The sequence below is a fragment of the Arachis stenosperma genome, chromosome 8 (genome assembly GCF_014773155.1).
Source record: "Arachis stenosperma cultivar V10309 chromosome 8, arast.V10309.gnm1.PFL2, whole genome shotgun sequence".
In the NCBI taxonomy this organism is placed as follows: Eukaryota; Viridiplantae; Streptophyta; class Magnoliopsida; order Fabales; family Fabaceae; genus Arachis; species Arachis stenosperma.
The window spans coordinates 50,327,500-50,348,001 of record NC_080384.1 but is presented as its reverse complement, the minus strand read 5'-3'; the positions used below and the strand labels follow the sequence as shown (position 1 = coordinate 50,348,001).

The following is a 20,502-nucleotide window of genomic DNA, read 5'->3' as shown; positions in this document are numbered from 1 at the left end:
TTTATTGTTAAGAATAATAATTCAAACAGGTTATGAATTTAAAGTAATTGTTCAATTTGCTACTAGCAAATACTTTAGTAATAATATAAAATACTATTATATTAAAAATTAGAAGTATAATTTTTCTCATATAAACAAATATATATAATTTAAAATTACTAAAAAAAATCATAGTCATTTGATGTCTTTAAAATATGCATTTGAAAGTTGGAACAATAATAAATTAATAATCAATACATAAATTCTTTAGGTAAATTAAGTTTCCTCATTTTAGAGAGCAATAAGGTGCATTACAAATCCTTATGAAATTAAAAATTATTAATCCTATGAAAATGGAGGGAAGTGCAATAAATCGAAACGTGTGAAGTGTATTAAAAGTATGAACGATGGATCTCATCTTCTACCAAAGTTAATAGTGTTTTATATACATGTATATGAAACTTCTAGATCAAGTCAACTAAATAACTGATAAAGTTAACGAGCTAGCTCTTAAAGCCTTCACTCTTTCTGAGACGCCATGTAAAACATGCAATGAACATGACCATAAAAATCAGATAACACTTCCTACATCTTAGGTGCCGGCTTACAATATTCAGGATAGATCCATGGCTTGAACGCCTCATCATCCGCACAATGCTGCGTGTAACCAACATAATAATTAAAACCAATTATAAATGTCAAAATGTATATATAGATTATAGAAAGGGCAAGGGCTAGAGAAAACTTAGTGATTTAAAGGGTGTTTTCAGCTATACTTAACTTCTTAGAGTTATCATAATTTATCAGCTCTATCATACATGCAAGACTATCAAGAAATATAGTTCTGAAGTATTAGAAATAGGATCATGTGGACAAAGAAATAAAAAAACAGATACTTATTAATAATAACATGAATATTTTACATAATTAGTAGAAATATTGGAAAAGAAAAATTGATTGCAAAGTAACTTATAAACTGCTCCAAACTAGTCAAGACATTCTTGAAAGTTTTGTTAAATACCATTAATTGTAAAACATGTGAGCCTTCATAGGACATGATTGTTCATTATCTCCAACTTTCCTTAATGTTAAATGTGTTTAAGTGATGAATGGCATGTAGCAAAACTTCTATCTTGTTCCCAGAGAATCTAATTATTTCGCGCTATGGTTATACATGTTATTAGGTGGATAAGCAGACAGATCAACATTATTAGTTGAGCAGGGCACGAAGAGCTAGAAAATTAAATTGTGCAGGATGCTGTAATATCAAGTTATACATACCGTCAACCAAAAAACAAATCCACGTAAGAGGGTCAGACGTTTAGGATAATCACCACTAACTGATTTTAGTTTTTTGTTCAGATCTGCAAGATAGATAAGCATATAAATATAACTCATTGTTGCTAGTCTTCTGAAACATCTAATGAAACTAGACAAAAGCATCTTTCCATTTCATGTATTTAAGGACCATCCTGGTAAGATAAGTACTCTCTGTCACTTTTAAGTGATTCCATGTTCTATTAAAACAATTGATTGTAGTGAATGAATCAGTTCTAATTCAAATTGAAGTATACAGCTTTGAGCTACATTTGGCGACTATTCAAGGACAAAAATACAAAGATACTTGCATATCAAAAGGAGGGACTGAAAATTCTACTTACCAACATGATGATTAAGAAGAGATTTCCCAAGATAATTTCTCTTGCAGGTCCTAGGGCCGCTGCGATGCTCTTTATGGTATTCGACTAGCTTTCTATGTTTCATATATTTAAAAAGCTTCTTATACTCTTCCTCACAGTAAGGCTTCTCCAGCTCTTGCATGAGTTTTTCTCTGTACTTTGTGTATTTCGTTGCATTGGCTTTATCATCATGCCAATAATGTTCCAAATTCAACTGCAAAGCAACACATAAAGGCATAATATCAAATGCAAAGTAAAGGGTAAATTCATATATAAAATTATAGATACATACACTTGGAACCTTTCGCCTTCTTTTGCAGAGTGCATCGTCATCATCCTCTTCAATCTCCTCCTTTACCTTTATTTCTATGCCAGACGGAGGGTAAATGTGATCACCCTTTGCTATGTGATCATTCTTTTGTGGTGTCTCACCTTTGAGCGTACCCTTGTCATTACCATCATTCTTCTTTGCCTCTGAAGCCCCGCCATTGCAGCTGCCATTAGAGTCCTTAACTGCATCATTTCTCAATTCTTTTGGTTTCCTACCCCTGCGCTTACCGCTATATTTACCATCATTGTTTTGTGCCCTAGAAACCTCCACAACATTGGCATTGCCATCGCCATTGGAATCCTTGACAGCATGTTTTCCCAAACCATTTGGTTTCCTACCCCTGCGGTTACCAACATGATATTGTGCTTTTTGAGACACACCATGAAAATCCTTAACCACGACTAGTCCTGAATCTTTTGGTTTCCTACCCCTACCCCTGCCCTTGCACTCACCCACATGATTTTGTGCCTTTGGGGATGCATCATGAGCATCCTTAACCATTTGTCCTAAAGATTTTGGTTTCCTACCCCTGCGCTTCCCGCTATAGTCACCAGCATTATTTTGTGCCTTTGGAGACACAACATGAGAATCCTCAATTATTTGTCTCAAATTTTTTGGTTTCCTACCCCTGCGCTTCCCACTATAATTACCAACATTATTTTGTACCTTTGCAGACACAACATGAGAATCCTCAATTATTTGTCTCAAATTTTTTGGTTTCCTACCCCTGCGCTTCTGACTATAGTCACCCACATTATTTTGTACCTTTGCAGACACAACATGAGAATCCTCAATTATTTGTCTCAAATTTTTTGGTTTCCTACCCCTGCGCTTCCCAGTATAGTTACCAACATTATTTTGTGCCTCAGAAGCCACAGTAAGAGCCACATCAGGGTATTCTATACAAATATTTTGCTCAGGGATCTCAATCACATAGCATGTTCCACGAGCCTTCACATTATCCAAAAATAATTTGTACTGGGGATCTTCAGCCACATCTCCAATCTGGGGATCTTCAGCCACATCTCCAATCAGGGGTTCCTCAGCCACATTAACCAATAAGCTATCACCATCCTCCTCCTCGTCTTCCCGAGGAACGAAAACACCATCATCCTCCTCGTCTTCCTGAGGAACGAAAATATAATCCAACCAATACCTGTAATCTTCTTCAGTAGAAGTGTCATCTTCCTCTGCTGCAAGACAATCGAATGGACTCTTCACACTAATGTATACATCTTCGCAGAGTGGCTCCAGTCCTTTTTTTCTATTACCACTCCTTGAACTAGATGGTTCCTCCATGTGTCTTAAAAGGGCGCTGTAAGAATCCATTGAACTTTCTTCATTAGCAGTTGCAAGGTCCTTATTCTTCTCCAATGTCCTTCTCCTCTTCTTGCTATCCATTTGTACTTCTCTAGACAAAAAATTCACAGTTTCTTTCTTCTTTATTCTTTGTCTTGACTTTACAGTTTTCAAACACTACCAAGAACCCATCTTCCCTAACCAAAAAAAAAAAAAACACCTTTAGCCATCATATCAATTAAAAATAGAAAAGAAAACCAAAAAGTCTTTTCTCACACAAAAGAAAGTGAAAGTGATCACAAAATAGAGACCAGTATGACTGACATTTTAACAAACAGGTTATGGGGGTAAGATGAATTTTTCTAGCAAATTATTTTCCACCTTTCAAATCTCTATAACATTGTTTCATGGTTACAGGATACCACTTACTTTAGCTCAAAGACAAATTAGTGATTACATTACTTTTTATATAAAACAGTTCAGATTATTTTATGATTATCATATGATATAAGGATGAAGATGAGAAACTTGAAAACAGAAAAGAATATAAGGGAAAAGGTGTTAGCAGCAACCATGTTAGTACAAAGAAACAAAAAGAAGCACTTTAAAAAGTAAGTACATGTAGCTAACCTGAACCCTAATTTTCAACAGAGAGTTGCAGATTGAAGAAACTCGGTAATCTTTACGTGTTTTTTTTTTTTTTTTTTGAAGAATATTGAAAGATGAAGTACAGATTACAGAAGAAGAGTGACAAGTGAAAGCGAAAAGCCGAAAACCACACTCGTAGTGTGGTAGTGAATTGTGAGGTTTGACCGTTGACTAGGTAGAAAATATTCTGTATTGAAAATAAATGTAAGAAAAGGAAAAAAAATAGTTTCTCTTTTTAGTTTCTACTATTTTATTTGGCTTTTTTTTTTTTGAAAAAATAGAAAGTACAGGCTGTATCCTGTATAGCAACCAATTTTTTGTTTCTCAATAAATAAAATTATCTTAAAAAAGTAACTGATGTTAAAAATATTGATTCTCTGATATTACTTTTATAAAGAAAACAAAAGTCTCTTTTTTTCTTGTTTTTCTATATATAGTGATTATTAAATTATTACATTAATTAATGAATTTGATGTAAATTTTATTTAATGTTAGTGTGCAAATATATTTAAAACTATTTTACTACTCTTTTTATATTAACAATAGAATATTCAATAATTTTTTAGATGATTTCTTATTTTAACATTTTTAAAATAAATATATGTTTAGCTAAAATAACAAATAAACATAAAGAGTATATGCAATTAAATATGTTCTAAGGAATTTCATTTAAAAAATTAAAACATAATATTTCTATAAAATTTGCTAAAATTAATATATTATTGTTATTATTTTTTTTAAATTTATAAAAATTTTATCTTTTATAAACGAATATATGCAATTAAATAATTTTAACTAAATTAATCATATTACTAAAAAATATTAAAACATTATCATTAATGTTAAAAAAAGCTTTTTATTTAAATAAATAAATAATTCATTATTTGCAAAAATACACAAAATATGAGAGAAGTTGTTTTGAATATACAACTGGGACTATTTTACAATATTTTAAGAGCAATTTTCAATAAGATATTTTTTGGGTATTTTGAAATTAAAATTTGTATTAAATACAATATTTGAAATGATACTGGTATTAATAATGAGATATCGTATCATTTTGAATAAAGATTAATAAAATACTATTATTTGTATATTTATTAAATTCATTAAATGAATATTATGATTTTATTATGTAATGTTATTAAATTGAAATGAAATCAAGTATTAGAATGACAAATTTTATATTAAATTTTAAATTAATTTTTATGACGTATCGTCTCACAAATACTTATGTAATATTATATAAAATTAAAAATAGAATTAGAGATGTTCTAATATGTGCATGGTTTAATGCGCATTTTGTGTGAGGGTGTAGAGACCTGAGTTTTGGTTTTCAATAAACAATTCAACACACATTTCGTATGGGGGTATTGTGAAATGGGTTGAACTTTCTTATGCAAAATAAATCACATTTCAGAATAGAGTTTGGAAAAATGAGAGAGAATTTAATTACTTTAAAACCCCAATGAGATATTACCAAATGAATTTTGCTTTTGGTATCCAAACTAATTCCAAAGTGGGGTTGCAAAGTGAGGCATGATTTGTGTGAATAAAACCACATGGTGGTATTGCAAAATCAGTGGAAATTTTGCAACAAAAAAGAGTTTGCATTGAGAGTTCCCAACACATTTTGCATTACCACATTGGATTTTTAGGGCAATCAAAACTCTCTCATTTATCTACCTTTTATTGCAAAATGGGACTTATTTAAAAAAAAAAAAACCCATTTTACAATACCCTCATATAAAAAGTGTGTTAATTGAAAATCAAAAATCAATTTTCTTCACCCACCTTAATTGATAAAATTAAGTAGTAGTTATATGTCCAAATATTTTTTTTTATAATTTTTGGCTTTTACATATTGCTGGAAGTACTAAATTTTTATTATTTAAATAAAAAAACAATATTGTCAAATGGGCTGGATAATATTTATTATTTCTAAAAAATAAAAATTTACGTTTTCTTTTAAGTTCTGCCATTTGTCAAATCAAAATGAATTTAGATTCTTTAAAATAAAAAATTTAAAAAATAGTAAAATAAATGATTAATTAAATCATTATTGATTTTGTAACTTTCATCAAATATATGTCTCACTATTTTACTAACTCTCACTTTACAAAATTTTAATCCATCAGAATATAGCTGGGATCAATTTTACAGTTCTCCAAAAAATGTTGATTTAACTACAAAATTCAAGAAAATTGACTTCTCTAGAGATTATAATATATTTTATTTATCGTTTGATTGCAATTAATTATTTATTTTTTATTATATTATTTTATTTTTTTAATTATTTAGTAGTTGTTCATACCCTGGCCCAATGATAAAGGCCCAGGTCCAATTAAAATGCCTAATCTGAAGGATTAAGCCTAGCTAAGTACCGACCTCCACGTAAGAAGTCGGTATCAACCATGACTTGGTCTGAAGAAGTCGGATGTGAGGTTAGCTGGTGGATAAACACTCATTCAAATGTGTAACCGCCCCTAAAATCTCTCTAACCGCTTCATAAAGCCATATCTTAACCTCCCCAAGATAATGGGGACGGTTAGCACCCTAAAGATACGACACTACTCCAACGGTGGTTATTGGCTCACCACTATAAGTACACTGACACCTATCAGGTATTTCTAAGCCCAATACTCTCTAGACCTGCTCACACTCTTGCTAACTTAAGCATCGGAGTGTCTTTGCAGGTACCACCCCCCCATTCATCCACGCGAACAAGTCGGACGGAGCCTCCCGAGTTGCAGATTCATTCGGAGTCCTCCTCCTTCATACATTTGGGCCACTCAACGCCATCCATTGCATTTATTTCCGGTTACCCACCGTAACATTGGCGCCGTTGCCGGGGACCCGAGAGATCACCCATTGATGGCGGACAGATCCCACGAAGAAGGCCATGCGGAAACAGATTCTGAACAAGAGAATCTAGGCATGGGTAATAACGATGAAGACCTGGTCCTACACCAGGAGGATAATAATCAACACAGAGAGGGTACCTCCGGAGTAAAGAACCCGAAGGTAAATTCCTCAGATGGGCGAGAATCGGAAAAAGGCGGACCATCCCACGTAGCTGAATTAATAGGATTAGTCCATAGCCGCCTGGAACAATTGGAGCAAGAGCGGGAGAAGCAGAAGGAAACCGAAAAGTACCTCAAAGAGGAGATGGAACGGCGAAAAGAGTTGGAAAGAAAACTCTTACAGCTAGAATCCTCCCTCAAGAGTCACAACTCCCGCGACGAACAAGAAGATCAACTCTCGGGGGGAGAAGATCCTTTCAGCGAGGACATAATGAGGGCAAAAGTTCCGAGAAACTTTAAAAGCCCTGATATGGACCTCTACGATGGAACCACAGACCCGAAGCATCACTTAAGCAACTTCAAAAGTCGGATGTATCTAGCTGATGCCTCCGACGCTACGAGATGCAAAGCTTTCCCGACCACTTTATCGAAAGCAGCGATGAAGTGGTTCGATAGCCTCCCCCCGAGATCAATCACTAGCTTCGAAGACCTCTCAAGGAAGTTTTTGATGAGGTTCTCAATTCAGAAGGATAAAGTAAAACATGCACCGAGCCTCTGGGAATAAAACAGGAGGTCGAGTCTTACGAGCCTATATGGAAAGGTTCATAAGGCATGTTTGGAGATCCAAGACCTGCCCACAGAGGCAGTCATAATGGGGTTAGTCAATGGACTTAGAGAAGGTCCCTTCTCACGTCCATATCTAAAAGGCACCCCGTTTCTCTAAGTGATGTACAAGAAAGGGCTGAAAAGTACATCAACATGGAAGAGAATGCAAAATTAAGACCTGAGTTGGCGACCCGGACCCCCTCCATCTAAGGAGAGGGAAAGGGAAGTCAAGAAGAAGGAAGAACTCGGTCTCGAGAGGCCCAGAAAATATCACTCTTATACTCCTCTAAAAACTTCTATAGTGGATGTATACAGAGAGATTTGCCACACCGAAAGGCTGCCACCCCCAAGACCTATTAAAAATAAAAAAGGGGGAAGCCGTAGTGATTATTGCGAGTACCATAAAATATATGGTCACTCCACCAACGACTGTTACGACCTTAAAAATGTGATAGAAAAGCTGGCTAGAGAAGGTCGGTTTGATAGATATCTCATGGAAAGGTCGGACACCCATGGAAAAAGAAAGCGAGATGATATGGATAGAAGAGATCCACCACCGCAGACTCCAGAGACATATTCATATGATCTTGGGAGGATTTGCGGGAGGGGGCCTCACTAAATCCTCTCGCAAAAGACATCTCAAAAGAGTCTATCAAGTCGAAGAAGAGACACCCGACTTCCCCACTATCTCATTTACAAAAGAAGATGGGCAAGGGATAATTCCCGGGCATGATGATCCCGTGGTGATAACTATGATCCTAGCTAATGCCCATCTCCACAGAACCCTAGTAGACCAAGGAAGTTCGGCGGACATCATTTTCAAGCCGCCTTCGACAAGCTAGGGTTAGATGAAAAGAGTTGAGAGCCTACCCGACACCTATATGGATTAGGGGACACGCCGATAAAACCACTAGGATTTTTACCCCTTCACACCACTTTTGGAAGATGGGAAAAATCAAGGACCCTGAGCATAGACTTCATAGTCATTGATGAAGGGTCAGCCTATAATGCCTTAATCGGCAGAACTACCCTTAATCGCCTCGGGGCAGTGGTATCGACTCCTCACCTTTGCATGAAATTCCCAACCCCAGCGGGAATAGCAACGGTGAGGGGAGACCAAAAATTGGCAAGAAAATGCTACAATGAAAGCCTAAATCTAGAGAAAGGGCAAAGAAGTCCACACCATAGAGCTCGGCGGCACAAGGGCAAGAGAGAGCTGCGACCCCCAACCGGAGGAAAAACCGAGGAGGTGCAAGTCGGTAAAGAGGAAGAAAAAAACACTTACATAGGAGCCAACCTAGGGGAAACCCTAAAACAAAGGTTGACTGAACTCCTAAGAGTTAATTCCGACCTCTTCGCATGGAAGGCTTCCGACATGCCCGGGATTGATCCCGAGCTCATGTCCCACAGGCTCTCGGTTTATCCAGGGTCCCGACCTGTACAGCAAAGAAGACGCAAGCTCGGCCCGGAACGATCCCTAATAGTAGAAGAGCAAGTGCAGGCCCTCTTGGAAGCCGGCTTTATTAAAGAGGTCAAGTATCCAACATGGCTAGCCAATGTGGTGCTAGTCAAGAAACAGAATGGCAAATGGAGAATGTGCGTCGACTATACCGACTTGAATAAGGCATGTCCTAAGGACCCTTATCCCTTACCAAGTATTGATGCCCTGGTAGATTCCAGCTCGGGGTACCAGTACTTATCATTCATGGACGCCTACTCGGGATATAACCAAATCCCGATGTACGAGCCCGACCAAGAGAAAACATCTTTCATCACACCAAGAGCCAATTATTGCTACGTGGTCATGCCATTCGGACTAAAATGCAGGACCCTATCAAAGATTGATGAATAGTTCCACTAGGGAGCTTATGGATTATGGACGCCTAGTAAACCAAATCCCTTACGACCCTCACCAAGTCTTCAACACTAAAGCCAAGGGATGAGGCTATCCCGCAAAGTGCGCCTTCGTCGAGGCAGGAAAATTTCTAGGATTTATGCTAACACAAAGAGGGATTGAGGCCAATCCCGATAAATGCAGAGCCATCCTAGAAATGAAAAGCCCGACTTGTTTGAGAGAGGTTCAGCAGCTCAATGGCCGACTTGCAGCCCTCTCCAGATTTTTGGCAGGCTCGGCACTAAAATCCCTTCCACTGTTTTCTTTATTAAGGAAGGGATGCCAATTTGAATGGACTCCGGAATGCGAGGAGGCGTTCCAAGAGTTCAAAAAGTTCTTAAGCCAACCTCCTATCTTGACCCGACCAATACCGGGAAAAGATCTCGTCCTATACCTATCCGTAGCAAACAGGGCTGTCTCGTCAGCCCTTAAAATCCCTTCCACTGTTTTCTTTATTAAGGAAGGGATGCCAATTTGAATGGACTCCGGAATGCGAGGAGGCGTTCCAAGAGTTCAAAAAGTTCTTAAGCCAACCTCCTATCTTGACCCGACCAATACCGGGAAAAGATCTCGTCCTATACCTATCCGTAGCAAACAGGGCTGTCTCGTCAGCCCTGATAAGAGAAGACGAGGTCGGACAACACCCGGTCTACTTCATCAGTAAGGTCCTACAAGGCCCTGAACTAAGGTACCACAAACTAGAGAAGTTTGCCTACTCCTTAGTAATAGCCTCACGAAGGTTACGACCTTACTTTCAGGCTCATACAATAAGAGTCCGTACAAACCAACCCATGAAGCAAATCCTCCAAAAGACGGATGTTGCTGGAAGAATGGTTCAGTGGGCGATAGAGCTCTCCGAGTTTGATTTGAAATATGAAACTCGGACAGCAATTAAAGCCCAATGCCTCGCCGACTTCGTTGCAGAATATGCAGGAAAACAAGAGGAAAAGACGACTACATGGGAACTCTATGTAGACGGATCCTCCAGGAAGTTGGTGATACATAGAGTCGACGATCAGGCAAAACCTCCCATAATAGCTCACAGGTGGAAAACCTCCTGCGGAGAATATCAGGCAAAAGACCCTAATATGAAGAGGTACTTGGAAAAAACCCTGGAGCATCTTGGACATTTTGCAGAAACCGAGGTCAAACACATAACTCGGGATCTAAATAGCAGAGCGGATGCCCTATCCAAGTTAGCAAGTACCAAACCAGGAGGAAACAACAGAAGCCTGATTCAAGAAACCCTTCAAGAACCCTCGGTAGCAAAAACAGAAGATAAACAAGCGACACTTGAGGTAGCCGGTTTAAACCTCGGATGGATGAATCGCTTAGTCGAATACCTGAAATTCGACATCCTCCCTAAAGAGGAAAAAGAAGCTAAAAAGATCCGAAGAGAAGCACAACATTATACTTTGGTGAGAAATATCCTTTACAGAAGAGGGATATCAACGCCATTACTAAAGTGCGTACCGACCTCAAGAACCGCCGAGGTATTGGAGGAGGTACATAGTGGGATCTGCGGAAACTATCTAGGAGCAAGGTCACTCGCCAGGAAGGTAATCCGAGCAGGATTCTACTGGCCGACCTTGCAGAAAGATGCCACAGACTTTGTAAAAAAGTGCCAGCCATGTCAGATGCATGCAAATTTCCACGTAGCTCCACCAGAAGAGCTCATCAGTATCACTTCTCCCTGGCCCTTTGCAAAATGGGGAATGGATTTGTTAGGTCCTTTTCCCCAAGCACCAGGACAAGTTAAATACTTGATCGTGGGAATAGATTACTTCACAAAGTGGATAGAAGCCGAACCACTAGCCACCATCACCGCTCAAAGGAGTCGCAGGTTCCTCTACAAAAACATCATCACAAGGTATGGAATACCTTATTCCATCACTACAGACAATGGAACTCAATTTACCGATGCCACCTTCAGAAGTCTAGTAGCCAGTCTGAAAATCAAGCACCAATTCACCTCGGTGGAGCACCCACAAGCCAATGGGCAAGCCGAGGCAGCTAACAAGGTCATACTGGCAGGACTCAAGAAGAGGCTACAGGAAGCAAAGGGAGCTTGGGCTGAAGAGCTCCCTCAGGTGCTATGGGTTATAGGACAACTCCCCAATCCGCCACGGGAGAAACACCCTTCTGACTAGTCTATGGCGTAGAAGCCATGATTCCAATAGAAATTAATGAGCAAAGCCCAAGGGTAATTCTCCATGACGAGGTCGGAAACATACAGGGGCACAAAGAGGAGCTCGACTTGCTCCCCGAAGTCCGAGAAGATGCCCAAATAAAAGAAGCGGCATTGAAACAAAGGATGACTGCCAGGTACAACAAGAAAGTCATTCGAAGAACATTTGCCCTAGACGACTTGGTCCTAATCAGAAACGACATTGGAGTCAACAAATCAGGAGAAGGAAAGCTCGCCGCAAATTGGAAGGGGCCATACAAAATCAAGGAAGTGTTAGGGAAAGGTTATTATAAAGTAACCGACCTGAATGGCACTGAGCTACCAAGGTCGTGGCATGCTTGTAATATGAAAAGGTACTACAGTTAAAAGCGAACTCTACTCCCTGATGTACTCTTTTCCCAACTTCATGATTTTTTCCCAAAAAAGGGTTTTTTCTGGAGAAGGGTTTTTAACGAGGCATCATAGTAGAGACTAAGGGAATAGGCTATCAAAACCCTTAGTAGCAAAAGAAGGTACCTCCCCAATCAATAAAGATCTTTTTCATTCATAATATCTCTTATAGTATCCTCCCTTATTTTTCTAAGTCTTTCTACGAAACGCGCCGACTTAAGCTCGACAAAACGTGAAAATCCCATGAATCGACCTAGATGGTCGTCAGGATAAAACGACGAGGTACAAGTCGGTGTAAAGAGGTTATATGAGTCGATCGTAAAAACTCGGGTACCAACCCGACTCATAAGTCGGAACGAAACCCCGAGTAGGAAAACTTGGAAACACTTCGATCCGTAGATCGGAGTATAAAACCGAGTAGAAGAAAAACGCATCGCAAAAATAACCTAAGTCATAAAAACTCATCAAAAAGCAAAGTTGAGTACAAAGGAATAACAAAAAGAGATAGGAAAACCTAAGAAAAAGTTTAAAGGACGACCCGAAAAGTCCTTAAACGAAAAACGAGCAATCCAAAAAGAAAGGTTTTCAAGAAAAAGCTAAGGGGAACTCAGGGAAATCAGAAAAGCATACACGCACAAGGTAACTTAAAACCCTTGTCCGAAAAAGGGAATCCACTTTTGTTAAAAGCCCTTATCCAAAAAAGGGTACAGAGCAGAATATTTTGTTTACGGCCTTAAAAGGCCAAAAGGAAATCGTTCACACAACCAACAACAATAAATAAGTTTAAAAAGGGGGGGACTCACAGGCCGAGCCCCCATATAGCCATAAAAAACAAATTTATCTTTTCAAGGGAGTAGAGGAATCACCACCGCCAGACTCAGGAGGAGCGCCACCAGGACCAGGAGAGGGAGCTGAAGAGGAAGTCGGATGAACGGCTGAAGAACTCGGAGCATTTTTAGAATGAGGAGGAGACTCAATAATCCTCTGCCCCCGAATCTTCAAATCTGACTCGGAAACAACCTCGGGGGCAGGAGGATCCACGATAGCACCATCGATGACGACCTTATCAGGATGTAAAGGAGAAAGGTCCAAGTCGGGAGCGATAACTCTGACTTGTTCCAAGAAAATTCTCCAAGACTCCTCGGCACCATCGGCAATAGAGTCCTCCAACTCGGCGTATGCGTTCCGAGAATTCAGCAAGTCCTTCCTCACGGCCACAATATCCTGAAATAAACTGTGATAGCTGTCTTGTGCCGTTTTTCTCAAATTCGCCTCCAAAGTACATTGAGCCCGCAGCTTACCCTCCTCCTCCTTAAGGTGATCCCTCTCCTTCCTCAATTTATCTCTCTCCTCCTTCAACTCCTTCTCATGTTTTTCAAAAATAAGAAGTCTCCCCTCCAACTCCTCAACCCTCGAGGATGCCCCCAAAGAGCTGAGGGGAGTCTTCTCGAAAATGTCCAAAAGTTTGCCACAAACACCCGCTGCCCTAAAACTCTCCTCGGCCATGGTAGTGAGGTGGTTTCGAACAGAAACATCATCCATACTTATAAAAGGATAGATGTTCTTTCGGACGAATGCCAGAGCATCCGCCTTAACCCCACCATCAAAAGAAGAAGAGCCAGACTCTGAAGTCTTACGCTTTTTCTTCTCTGGCTCAGAGAGAATTTGGGCAGAAGGGGGTGGTCGAGACAAACTTGAGGAAGAAATGACAATGGGTTGAGAGGGAGCGTCAGTATTTTTAGGAGGAGGAGGAGGAGGAGGAGGAGAGGTGATCGCCCTGGCACCCCCCGACCTAGCCCGGGACTTCGCCTTAGCCTCCTGGACCCTTTGGTAAGCCTCCTGAGCATTCTTCTTTGCCATATCTACAAGAAAACAACTAACAAAAGTTACAAGTCGGTAACATTCAAGTCGGTAGAAACAACTCGGAAATAAGGAATGCATGCACTACCTAGCTGAGATTGAACAAAAGTTGGCGTTCCCTGGAGGATTTTCCTAGTATCCAAATATGGGGACCTCCCCCACGCTTCTCGGAAAAACCCCACAATAGCCGCCTCCACCTCGTCAAGGTCGTCTAGACCATACTTCTCACAAGGGGAGGCGGCCAACCAATAAAGGGGAAAGCGAGGGGAGGAGTGCTCATCAAGGAAAAAGGGGTGGTGACCCTCTACGGCTTGAACTTTGAAAAAGTAGTTTTTGAAGTCATGAAAAGATTCGTCGAAAAGGGTGAAAATCCTCCGACCTTGTATGGCTCGGAAGGATACCCACTGCTGTTTGTTGTTTAGCCCACTAAAGGGCTTAGTCATATGGAAAAGAAAGAAGAAAATCCTCAAAGAGGTCGGAAAGTCCAGAGCATGGCTAATAAACTGATAGATCTTCAAAAAACCCCAAGAATTGGGGTGAAGTTGAGTAGGGGCAACTTTACAGTGGTGCAAAACAGATATCTCGAAATCCGAGAAAGGAAGAAAAACACCCAAGCGGATGATCATACATTCATACATAAAGAAAAAATGAGGGGCCGCCTCATCAACTCTCCCAAAACAAACCCGGTCTTCCGGACCCGGGATTATCAGTTCATATTTTGGCTCGTCCTCCTCCGAAGTACAGAGCCGGTGATGAGTGCGAAGATGAGTGATAAACTCAGCATCGACCAGGGGTTCCTCCCCAAGGACAGTGTCATCAACCCACAGAGAAAGAACATCTACGGAAGCCATTTTTTATATATAAAGAAAAGTGGCAGAAACCTACAAAAAGGAAAAAGAAAAAGAAAAATAAAAAAACACGGCCCCTAAAGAGGAAAGATACGAAGCTAGAATCTACAGGCCAACCTATCCACTCACAATACAAAACATGCAAACATAAGGTATGGCATGGAAGAAACAAAACTGACCTTTATCCGAAGAAATGAAGGCTGGAGAAAACGGAAATCTTCAAACACAAAGATACAGCACGAGCAAGGCAAGAAAAAGTTTGAAAGATTGCAGAAACGGAAAAACGAAAGAGAGGGAAAGTATTTATAAATAGGCTAAGGGGCATAATGGTAAAAACGAGGCAGTCATTAATGAGATTGCACCGTTACCAAAGCCCTCAATCCCTAAACGCTTCCTCAACGAACACGACGCTTGAATTGACGTAACTGTCAGAAACAAAAGGTCGCGAAAATCACGTCGGTTTCAAAACCCGTGAAAGTCGGCTACGAACCCGAGTTAAATACTTGAACCCAAACCTTGAAAAAAGATCTTGGGCTCAAGTAGGGGCACTGTTCATACCCTGGCCCAATGATAAAGGCCCAGGTCCAATTAAAAGGCCTAATCTGAAGGATTAAGCCTAGCTAAGTACCGACCTCCACGTAAGAAGTCGGTATCAACCATGACTTGGTCTGAAGAAGTCGGATGTGAGGTTAGCTGGTGGATAAACACTCATTCAAATGTGTAACCACCCCTAAAATCTCTCTAACCGCTTCATAAAGCCATATCTTAACCTCCCCAAGATAATGGGGACGGTTAGCACCCTAAAGATACGACACTACTCCAACGGTGGTTATTGGCTCACCACTATAAGTACACTGACACCTATCAGGTATTTCTAAGCCCAATACTCTCTAGACCTGCTCACACTCTTGCTAACTTAAGCATCGGAGTGTCTTTGCAGGTACCACCCCCCCATTCATCCACGCGAACAAGTCGGACGGAGCCTCCCGAGTTGCAGATTCATTTGGAGTCCTCCTCCTTCATACATTTGGGCCACTCAACGCCATCCATTGCATTTATTTCCGGTTACCCACCGTAACAGTAGTATTTTGTTATAATCAACTGATATTGAAGAAAAATTGCTTTTTCTATAATATATATAAAAAAATTAGCAAAAATTTAAAAAACAACTTTAAAAGATATGTTAAGTGCGTTTTTTATGAGTTTGAGTTTCTAAAAAAAATATTATTATAATATGATATAAAAAAATTTTAGCTAAAATTTTTAAAATTCTTGTTGATAAAAAAAAATTAACAAAAATAAAAATCTAAAAATATATAGTATCTAAAAATAGGTTATTTTCTTTGTTGTCTATCTAACAAAGAACTTTTATTAAGGTTAGAGTGAGTCGAGTTAAGAAGGCAGTTGATTATTATGTTGAGAGAATTTTTTTTAATTATTTTATTTATTTTAAATTTTTTATTTTTTAAAAAATAAGAATTTTTATAATAAATAAATTAATTAATTTTGGATAAATAAAATTCAGTTTTTTATAATTTTTTATTATTTAATAAATAAATAATACATTTTTTCTTATCTCAAAAGAAAAAAGTTCACTTATATTTAATTTTAAAAAGTTAAGCATCAGTCTAGTAGCATTTCTGTCCGCAGCAATAGAGCTTCCGATAACACAATCACATTGTTTTTTTTAATTGAATTTTCTTTCTAAAATTTTTAAATATTTTAAACATCATTAATATATAAATGGATAAAGTATTAAATTAGTTACATTTGGGTATAATCTTGTTTTAATTCTTAAAGTATTAATTCTTAAAGTTTAAAGTATGTTATTTAAATCTAAACAAGTTTTATTTAGATTCAATGTAGTTCCACCTTTAGGTCAAAGTTAAATAATTAACAAAATATCCTACATAATTTGGAGAATAAATACAAGTTTTAGAGACAAAAAAATTAACTGTAGATGCATCAATACATTTATTTATCATTTTTCTTATAAATTAAATGAAATATTTTCTATAAAACTAAAAAAATAATAAATAAATATATTGATGTATTCATAGTTGATTTTGTACCTTTAGAACTTGTATTTATTTTTCAAATTATCGATATTATTTTTGTATTATTGTCATGTAGGATATTTCATTAATTATTTAATTTTGACTTCAAAACTACATTGAACCTAATTACCTAAATAATTTTTTTTTGAATTTAAATAAGACACTCTAACTTTTAAAAATCAAAATAAAATTATATCCGAACATAAAAACGAATTTAATACTTTATCCAATATAAATTTTCTCATTTTATCCATCAACGTTTGAAAGAATGTCAACAATTAATTTTTTGTTCTTTTTCCAAATTTACCTTTGCATCATTAAAAAAATGGTTGATAAAACTAATAAAATAATTTAATTTAGTGTTCTTTTTCTTTAAAATATTATTTTCACCTTAAAATTTTAATAAACTGAAAGTTTGATATATATATATATTAAATTTTTAATATAACAAAAATTTAAAGTAACAAATAATCAAATATTTTAAAACGGAAAAAGTAGTATTATTTTTTCAACTCCTCTGTGGGTCCTACCGTAGTCCATGACAAGATAGGTCTATTAATATTTAATATAAAGTCCTAAGCCCTAAATACATAGGGTAAAGTCTAAAGTGAGGGTGTCTTCAGCAATTTATCCTTGACTGAGGTTAAATCGACCCTTTATATACGTCTAATAAAGTATTTGTGGACTGCTTTTTTCTTTTTAAAAAGCATGATCATTGATGTTTGATGAATCGGCCTTTTCATGAAAATACATAAGATCGCATAAAAAATTATAAACATTAGAAATTAGTCATTAAATTAGATATATTAGGTCTTTCTATATATTTATACATGTTTTATACATTTTCATTATTATAATAAATTACTAAAATAATTAAAATATTTTTTAATAGAATAATCATATTTTTTATAGCAAAATAATCAAATTTTGTTATGAATACTAAATTTAATTATTATTATTATATTTTTATATTTTCTTATTTATATTTTGATTATAAATCTAGTTTGATATTATTTTATAAAAATTTGACTATGAATATAAATATGTTGTTAATTTTTATATATTTTTATTTGGAAAATTGATTTTTTAAAATTATCTGCAAGTAAAGAAAATAGCCCAATCATATTCACGTTGAAGTTGAACCTACCTATATCATTATTCGATCAAAACTACACCACAAATACATGCTTTTTCATTCGGATTCTCATCATCATCACATGATAAAGTAACATGGAGCATTTGTATGTTACAGCTGCATAAATTATTCGTATATGATATTAATATATAATTTATATTTATTTTATTATTAAACAAAACAAGATATCTATTCAGATTATAAAAAAAAAATCATCCATTCCATGACATGTAGTAACATATCAATATATAAATAGATTGAGATACTTTAATTTATATTTGGTTACAGCTTACCTTCAAAGTATTCTTTCTGCATTTTTAAAGGGTTGATAATCAAATTAGTCTTTAAAAAATAAGATATTTTTTAAATTTATTTTTAAAAACTTTTTTTAATTAAATTGACCTTTTAAATATTACAAATTAATCATATTTGTCCTCCAGTTATTTTATTCATAATTTTTTTCAAAGATTAATATTGTAAAATATCAATTAATAACATATATAATACCTAATATATTTAATTGGATATTGACCAAATATGTTTATGAAAATTTATTAATTTTATCATTTTTTTTTCAATTATACAAATCTTATTCCTAATATGATCTACTGACTAAATTGATAGATTTTCGTAAACATATTTAGTCAACATCTAATTGAACATGTTATGTGTCATATACACTTTTAGTTAATATTTTACATCATCAATTGTTGACAAAAATTATGAATTGAATAATCTTTGAATGACCAATTTGATTAAAAAAATCTTTCAAAGACAAATTTAAAAAATGCCTTGTCTTTTAAGAACTAATTTCATTATTAACTCTATTTCTAAATACACATAAAAGATAGGAGCAAAAATAACTTTATTTACTTTGAATCACTATGAGGTATGTATGATAAGAAAAAAATATAGAGGAGTATAATAAATAAAAAATTTTTTTCATTCATTTCAATTATAACAGTGTAATTTTAATATATTAAAACAGTATACAGAATTATCTAATTATACTTAATATTTTAAATAATCATTTACAGAATAAATATAAAAAATAATTATTTTTATTAATATAATAATAATAATAATAAAGTTTTTTATATTTTTTTATAAGCAATGGGTCGAACGCCCAAAAAACAAACTAAGGGTGTGTTTGGCAAACCCGTTTGAAGAGAAAAAGCACGTTTAAGTTTATTGAAAGTTTCAATTTTTTGTTTGGCTAACTTTTGATTTGTCAAACGCAGAAGTGATTTTGATGTCAAACCCAAGTTTGCTAGAAGCAACAATTTCTAGCTTTTACGTTTCACCAACGAGCTTTTAGCTATTTACATTAAGCATCTATTTTTCTTTACCAATTTTATCCTTGAAACATGTTATTGTATTATTTATGGAATTTTTATTATTTCTCCTTATATATGAGCTCTCTTTTTCTATTATTTATTTTTGTATTTTTATTTAACATTATACATTAGGTAAAGTAAATCAAACAAAAAATTAACCATAAATAATAATAATAGTAAAAAACTATAGGTACTAAAAAAGAGTACTAAAAGAACTAAAAATATACTATATAAAATACATCATCAAAAATTTTTAGATTTATTTTCATCGCTACCAGGATAAATATTTAATTTTATTATTTTTAGTATTCTTTTGTATAATTATAATTCTGGTATATACAATTTTTTATTGTAATTTTTTTATAATATAAATTATGATCCCATTAAAAAAAGATAAATTAAATAAAAAAATTAATCATATGTATTAATAAAATTATATGTTGAATTCTAAAATAATATTAAGAATAAGATTATTGAGAGTATTAAAACAAAAATAAAATGTAAAAAAATACTAAATTAATATTTTCACGTTAATATTTAAAATTTGAAAAATGTAATATATTGATTAAATATATATATAATTCATATTTCTTATTTTTAATATAAAATATATTTGCTAATTTTTATATGTTATTTTTATTTTAATAAATAAATATTAATTTTATTATAAAATTAATTCATAAAATTATTCAAATATCTAAATTAAAATAACTGGATAATATAAAAAAATTATTTAAGTTGATGTCTATTTTAGTCATTTTTCACCTAAAAGTGATTTTGAATAGTATAATCCAAACAACATTTATTTTACTATAATCAATTTTGATATAAAGATTGCCAAACATAAATCACGTTAACACAAACTTACTTTTCATCAAAAGTAAGTTTGCAAAATCACTTTTATACAAACTCCCGTTTGCAAATTGAAATCCAAACACACACTAAATAGAAACCACTTTAGGAAAAAAATCATCCAATGACATCAATTATAAAACAATATTTTAGATAATCAGTCATAGAATAAATATAAAAAATAATTATTTTTACTAACAAAACAATAATAATAAAAAAGTTTTTTTTATAAGTAATAGATCGAACGCCCAAAAAAATCTATTAAATAGAAATCATTTTAAAGAAAAAATCATCCCAATAATATCAACCATAAAATTCACAGAATAAATATAAAAAATAATTATTTTTGTTAATATAACAATAATAATAACAATTT

At 35.1% G+C, this 20,502-nt stretch overlaps 1 protein-coding gene across 1 annotated transcript; it reads right to left on the bottom strand.

Annotated features, from left to right (window-relative positions):
- Window positions 1-350: 350 nt before the first annotated feature.
- LOC130945207 (uncharacterized) lies at window positions 351-3,390 on the bottom strand. The gene is made up of 4 exons (XM_057873931.1): window positions 1,951-3,390; window positions 1,641-1,872; window positions 1,261-1,343; window positions 351-636 (listed from the first exon to the last, which is right to left on the bottom strand). The coding sequence occupies exons 1-4, from the start codon at window positions 3,388-3,390 to the stop codon at window positions 565-567; spliced, it is 1,827 nt and encodes a 608-aa protein (XP_057729914.1). The 3' UTR covers window positions 351-564.
- Between the last annotated feature and the right edge of the window lie 17,112 nt (window positions 3,391-20,502).

Coding starts and splice junctions, on each gene's coding strand:
- LOC130945207 (XM_057873931.1), bottom strand. CDS start 3,390: ATGGATAGCAAGAAGAGGAGAAGGACATTGGAGAAGAATAAGGACCTT. Junction 1,873..1,950: donor GAAGGCGAAAGGTTCCAAGT/GTATGTATCTAT, acceptor GTTGCTTTGCAG/TTGAATTTGGAACATTATTG. Junction 637..1,260: donor GATTTGTTTTTTGGTTGACG/GTATGTATAACT, acceptor GGTTACACGCAG/CATTGTGCGGATGATGAGGC.